Below are 6,514 nucleotides of genomic sequence, written 5' to 3'. Positions count from 1 at the left end.
ATCCATTTCTTCTAGATTTTCTAGTTTATTTGCATAGAGGTGTTTGTAGTATTCTCTGATGGCAGATTGTATTTCTGTGGGATCGGTGGTGATATCACCTTTATCATTCTTTATTGCATCTATTTGATTCTTCTCTCTATTCTTCTTTATTAGTCTTGCTAGCAGTCTATCGATTTTGTTCATCTTTTCAAAAAACCAGCTCCTGGATTCATTAATTTTTTGAAGGGTTTTTTGTGTCTCTATTTCCTTCAGTTCTGCTCTGATCTTAGTTATTTCTTGCCTTCTGCTAGCTTTTGAATGTGTTTGCTCTTGCTTTTCTAGTTCTTTAATTGTGGTGTTAGGGTGTCAATTTTGGATCTTTCCTGCTTTCTCCTGTGGGCATTTAGTGCTATAAATTTCCCTCTACACACTGCTTTGAATGTATCCCAGAGATTCTGGTATGTTGTGTCTTTGTTCTCATTGGTTTCAAAGAACATCTTTATTTCTGCCTTCATTTCATTATGTACCCAGTAGTCATTCAGGAGCAGGTTGTTCAGTTTCCATGTAGTTGAGCGGTTTTGAGTGAGTTTCTTAATCCTGAGTTCTAGTTTGATTGCACTGTGGTCCGAGAGACAGTTTGTTATGATTTCTTTTCTTTTACATTTGCTGAGGAGAGCTTTACTTCCAACCATGTCGTCAATTTTGGAATAGGTGTGGTGTGGTGCTGTAAAAAATGTATATTCTGTTGATTTGAGGTGGAGAGTTCTGTAGATGTCTATTAGGTCCACTTGGTGCAGAAGGTGAGTTGAATTCCTGGGTATCCTCGTTAACTTTCTGTCTCATTGATCTGTCTAATGTTGACAGTGGGGTGTTAAAATCTCCCATTATTATTGTGTGGGAGTCTAAGTCTCTTTGTAGGTCACTCAGGATTTGCTTTATGAATCTGGGTGCTCCTGTATTGGGTGCATATATATTTAGGATAGTTAGCTCTTCTTGTTGAATTGATCCCTTTACCATTATGTAATGGCCTTCTCTGTCTCTTTTGATCTTTGTTGGTTTAAAGTATATTTTATCAGAGACTAGGATTGCAACTCCTGCCTTTTTTTGTTTTGCATTTGCTTGGTAGATCTTCCTCCATCCCTTTATTTTGAATCTATGTGTGTCTCTACACATGAGATGGGTTTCCTGAATACAGTACACTGATGGGTCTTGACTCCTTATCCAATTTGCCAGTCTGTCTTTTCACTGGAGCATTTAGCCCATTTACATTTAAAGTTAATATTGTTATGTGTGAATTTGATCCTGTCATTATGATGTTAGCTGGTTATTTTGCTCATTATTTGATGCAGTTTCTACCTAGCCTCGACGGTCTTTACAATTTGGCATGTTTTTGCAGTGGCTGGTACCGATCATTCTTTTCCATGTTCAGTGCTTCCTTCAGGAGCTCTTTTAGGGAAGACCTGGTGGTGACAAAATCTCTCACCATTTGCTTGTCTGTAAAGTATTTTATTTCTCCTTCACTTATGAAGCTTAGTTTGGCTGGATATGAAATTCTGGGTTGAAAATTCTTTTCTTTAAGAATGTTGAATATTGGCCCCCACTCTCTTCTGGCTTGTAGAGTTTCTGCCGAGAGATCGGCTGTTAGTCTGAGGGGCTTCCCTTTGTGGGTAATCCGACCTTTCTCTCTGGCTGCCCTTAACATTTTTTCCTTCATTTCAACTTTGGTGAATCTGACAATTATGTGTCTTGGAGTTGCTCTTCTCAAGGAGTATCTTTGTGGCGTTCTCTGTATTTCCTGAATCTGAATGTTGGCCTGCCTTGCTAGATTGGGGAAGTTCTCCTGGATAATATCTTGCAGAGTGTTTTCCAACTTGGTTCCATTCTCCCTGTCACTTTCAGGTACACCAATCAGACGTAGGTTTGGTCTTTTCACATAGTCCCATATTTCTTGGAGGCTTTGTTCATTTCTTTTTACTCTTTTTTCTCTAAACTTCCCTTCTTGCTTCATTTCATTCATTTCATCTTCCATCACTGATACCCTTTCTTCCAGTTGATCGCATCGGCTACTGAGGCTTCTGCAGTCTTCACGTAGTTCTCGAGCCTTGGCTTTCAGCTCCATCAGCTCCTTTGAGCACTTCTCTGCATTGGTTATTTTAGTTAAACATTTATCTAATTTTTTTTCAAAGTTTTTAACTTCTTTGCCATTGGTTAGAATTTCCTCCTGTAGCTCGGAGTAGCTTGATCGTCTGAAGCCTTCTTCTCTCAATTTGTCAAAGTCATTCTCCGTCCAGCTTTGTTCCATTGCTGGTGAGGAACTGCGTTCCTTTGGAGGAGGAGAGGTGCTCTGCTTTTTAGAGTTTCCAGTTTTTCTGCTCTGTTTTCTCCCCATCTTTGTAGTTTTTTCTACTTTTGATCTTTGATGATGGTGATGTACAGATGGGTTTTTGGTGTGGGTGTCCTTTCTGTTTGTTAGTTTTCCTTCTACCAGACAGGACCCTCAGCTGCAGGTCTGTTGGATTTTGCTAGAGGTCCATTCCAGACCCTGTTTGCCTGGGTGTCAGTAGCCGTGGCTGCAGAACAGCGGATTTTCGTGAACCGCAAATTCAGCTGTCTGATCGTTCCTCTGGAAGTTTTGTCTCAGAGGAGTACCCAGCCAAGTGAGGTGTCAGTCTGCCCCTACTGGGGGGTGCCTCCCAGTTAGGCTGCTCGGGGGTCAGGGTCCCACTTTAGGAGGCAGTCTGCCCGTTCTCAGATCTCCAGCTGTGTGCTGGGAGAACCACTACTCTCTTGAAATCTGTCAGACAGGGACATTTAAGTCTGCAGAGGTTACTGCTGACTTTTTGTTTGTCTGTGCCCTGTCCCCAGAGGTGGAGCCTACAGAGGCAGGCAGGCCTCCTTGAGCTGTGGTGGGCTCCACCCAGTTCGAGCTTCCTGGCTGCTTTGTTTACTTAAGCAAGCCTGGGCAATGGCGGGTGCCCCTCCCCCAGCCTCGGTGCTGCCTTGCAGTTTGATCTCAGACTACTGTGCTAGCAATCAGCGAAACTCTGTGGGCGTAGGACCCTCTGAGCCAGGTGCGGGATATAATCTCCAGCTGTGCCGTTTTCCAAGCCTGTTGGAAAAGCACAGTATTACGGTGGGAGTGCCCTGATTTTCCAGGTGCTGTCTGTCACCTCTTTCTTTGACTAAGAAAGGGAACTCCCTGACCCCTTGCACTTCCCGAGTGAGGCAATGCCTCACCCTGCTTTGGCTCCTGCACGGTGCGCTGCACCGACTGTCCTGCACCCACTGTTTGGCACTCTCTAGTGAGATGAACCTGGTTCCTCAGATGGAAATGCAGAAATCACCCATCTTCTGCGTTGCTCACGCTGGGAGCTGTAGACCAGAGCTGTTCCTATTTAGCCATCTTGGCTCCACCCCCTGTATTTGTTTTCTATTACTGCATAATAAATTACCACAAATTTAAAGGCTTAATGTGACCTATTTATTTATTTATTTATTTATGATGGAGTCTCGCTCTGTCACCCAGGCTGGAGTGCAGTGGCATGATCTGAGCTCACTGCAACCTCCACCTCCCCCCTTCCAGCAATTATCCTGCCTCAGCCTCCCAAGTAGCTGGGACTACAGGCGTCCATCACCAGGCTCGTCTAATTTTTGTATTTTTAGTAGAGACGCGGTTTCACCATGTTGGCCAGGCTGGTCTTGAACTCTTGACCTCAGATGATCTGCCCGCCCGGGCCTTCCAAAGTGCTGGGATTTACAGGTATGAGCCACCACATCCAGCCAATGTGACCCATTATCTCACAGTTCTATATATTAGAAGTCCAGCATAGCACAGATAGGTTCTCATACTGAGGATCATGCAAAGCTGAAATCTAGGTGTCAGCCCAGGCTCTGGTTATCATCTGAAGCTTGGAGTACTCTTCTAAGCTCACTCAGATTGTTGGCAGAATTCAATTCCTTGTGGTTGCAACTGAGGTCCCAATTTTTTTTTTCCTTCTTGCTCACAACTGGAAGGTAGGTCTCATCTCCTAGAGGCCACCTTTAGGTTTTAGCCAATGTGGCCCTCTCACATACTTCTTCAAGGGTAACAAGGAGAATCCTTCTTGCAAGGGTTCACTTGATTAGGTCAGGCCCTTTCAACAGTCTCAAAGTGAGTTGTTTAGGAACCTTAACTGCATCTGCAAAATTCCTTCAACTTTGTCATGTAACATAATCTAATAATGGACATATTATTATGGCAGTATCATCAAGGGATATTTTATTTGTGGTTAAATGATTGCTGTGAACACAATCTATAAATATATGACTAATAGGATTTTGTAACTGGCTCTATAAACTTTAAATTTTGTATCATTTTACAGTTTACAAAGTGCTTGTATATATTCTGCATCATTTGATTTTCATGATACCTGTCAGAGAAGCACAGCAGATATTAGCCCAATGTTATTAGTGGCTCACAGCAGCTAAGTGTGTGTCCAAAGCTTGACAGCAAATTAGTAGTGGAGTCAGCTGGGCTTCAGATCAGACTGTTTCCACCCTACATACAGCCCAGGCTCTTTTAGCTAACCCTGTAATTTTCAAACAGTGTTTGGTGATGCTTGAAGGAGATTTCTCAGGGATTACTGTAAGAACTGGGGGTGATACTAATGGGTAGAGCTAAGTGTTGATATGGTGGCTCTATTTTTATATTTTGGAAGTTCAACCCATGCTTTAATAACCACTGTCCTGCAACAGCCTGCACCTTGTTAAAGGTAAAGAAGAATATTTAGGAAAAAAAATTAGTTAAAAAAATGGTTGAGATACGTGTATATAAAAAGTCTATTCCAATAAAGTTTTAAGAAGCTGTCATCTCTTGCAGCAGCTGTTGAACCTTTTAAAAAGAAAGAAAAAAACAAAAGAATCACATTATACAGTTGCTTTAAAATGTACACTCTGGAAAATAGGATGAACCCCACCCCTTTCACTTTTTAAATAAGTATAAAAAATGCATACCTTCTTAATGTCTGGTCTCTTATTTTTCTTTTCATGCAGACATTGACTAGCAATAGAGTACATAGCTTCAACTGAAGTGGAATCAGCATCATTCATCTTTTTATCAATATAATCTTCAATTGTCTTTTCTTCATCTTCAATTTCTTCTTTAATATCTAGCTTTAAAATGAGTGTTAAAACTTTAAGAGCTTCAAATCAAAGTGAAAGAAAATAGAATATATATTTTAATTATTTAAAAAAACTACTTTGTAATAACATGCACTCTCATTTCACTATCTTTTCTTAAAACCTTATTAAGAATTGAAGACCCAGCCTGGGCAACATGGTGAAACCCTGTTTCTACTAAAAATACAAAAAATTAGCCAGGCGTGGCGGTGCATGCCTATAATCTTAGCTACTCGGAAGGCTGATGCAGGAGAATCATTTGAACCCAGGAGGCAGAGGTTGCACTGAGCCGAGATCACGCCACTCCAGCCTGGCTGACACAGTGAGACTCTGTCTCTCAAAAAAAAAAAAAAAAAAAAAAAAATTGAAGACATACAGGACAAATCCTATGTAAGTAAGTATAGCCATCCACCACAAAATGACATTTTGGTCAATTGGTCAATGACAGACCACATATAGATGGTGGTCCCATAAGATTATAATACCATATTTTTACTGTACCTCTTTTATGTTTACATACACACTTACCAGTGTGTTTCAATTGCTTACAGTATTCAGGACAGTATTATGCTGTACAGCATACATTTGTGGCCTAGCAGCAATACCATATAGCCCAAGTATGTAGTAGGTCATATCATCTAGGTTTGTGTAAGTACACTCTATGAGGTTCACACAATGAAACTGCCTAACAACGCATTTCTTGGAACGTATTCCTGTCATTAGGCAACACATGACTGGGTGTGTGTGTGTGTGTGTGTGTGTGTATAAATGTATATTTAATTATTTATACCTCCTAGATACTTCCACCCATTTGCCTTCCAATTTTTATATCTACGTTATGAGCTAATTGCTTATATGTTCCCATTAGCAGCATTTACTAGGTGGGCAGCACAGGGTGGTCTGCTTCTTGATGTGTTCTAATAGCGCAATTCCAACTTTTGGACTCTGACTCCTCCTCCCTGTACCCAACAAACTTCTCTATGGGTACTAAGATTGTTGAATCAAAGAGAAAAAAGGAGGGGGAAAAATGGGGAGCAGGCCACGATAAAAAAATTAATAGGGAGAGAAGTGTAGGAATAAGATAGTGGAGTTGGGTGAATCATGGTCCCCCAAAACATGTCTATGTCATAATTCCTGGAACCTGTGAATGTGCTCTTATTAGGAAAAGAAGGGCCCTTTTAGGTGTAATTAAGTATCCTGAGATGAGATTATTCCAGATTATGGATAATCCTGGAGGTAAGCCCTACATCCAATGAGCAAGGCAAGATTCTCTCTGGAGCCTCCAGAGAGAGCATAGTCTTGCCAATACCTTGATTTCAGACTCTGGCTTCCAGAACTATGAGCAAATAAATTTCTGTTGCTTTAAGTCACACAGTTT

The 6,514-nt window shown here is 41.2% G+C and overlaps 1 protein-coding gene across 7 annotated transcripts in view; it reads right to left on the bottom strand.

The window, feature by feature from the left end:
* Window positions 1-3,446: 3,446 nt before the first annotated feature.
* The window catches only part of IRAK4 (interleukin 1 receptor associated kinase 4), a 30,583-nt gene continuing 27,515 nt past the window's right edge, over window positions 3,447-6,514 (bottom strand). For 6 of the 7 annotated variants that reach the window (XM_032173758.2, XM_032173759.2, XM_032173760.2 and 3 more), the window contains 2 exons: window positions 4,972-5,130; window positions 3,447-4,849 (listed from right to left, as the gene is read on the bottom strand). In XM_032173758.2, coding sequence (XP_032029649.1) covers window positions 4,814-4,849; window positions 4,972-5,130 — 195 coding nt within the window. In that variant the 3' untranslated portion in view covers window positions 3,447-4,813. Of the gene's footprint in view, window positions 4,850-4,971; window positions 5,160-6,514 lie in introns of those variants that run through there. The other variant, XM_058426812.1, reaches the window with a different exon arrangement.

This window comes from Hylobates moloch, unplaced genomic scaffold (assembly GCF_009828535.3).
Source record: "Hylobates moloch isolate HMO894 unplaced genomic scaffold, HMol_V3 SCAFFOLD_13, whole genome shotgun sequence".
Taxonomy (NCBI): Eukaryota; Metazoa; Chordata; class Mammalia; order Primates; family Hylobatidae; genus Hylobates; species Hylobates moloch.
This window is presented reverse-complemented; position numbering and strand designations above follow the sequence as displayed.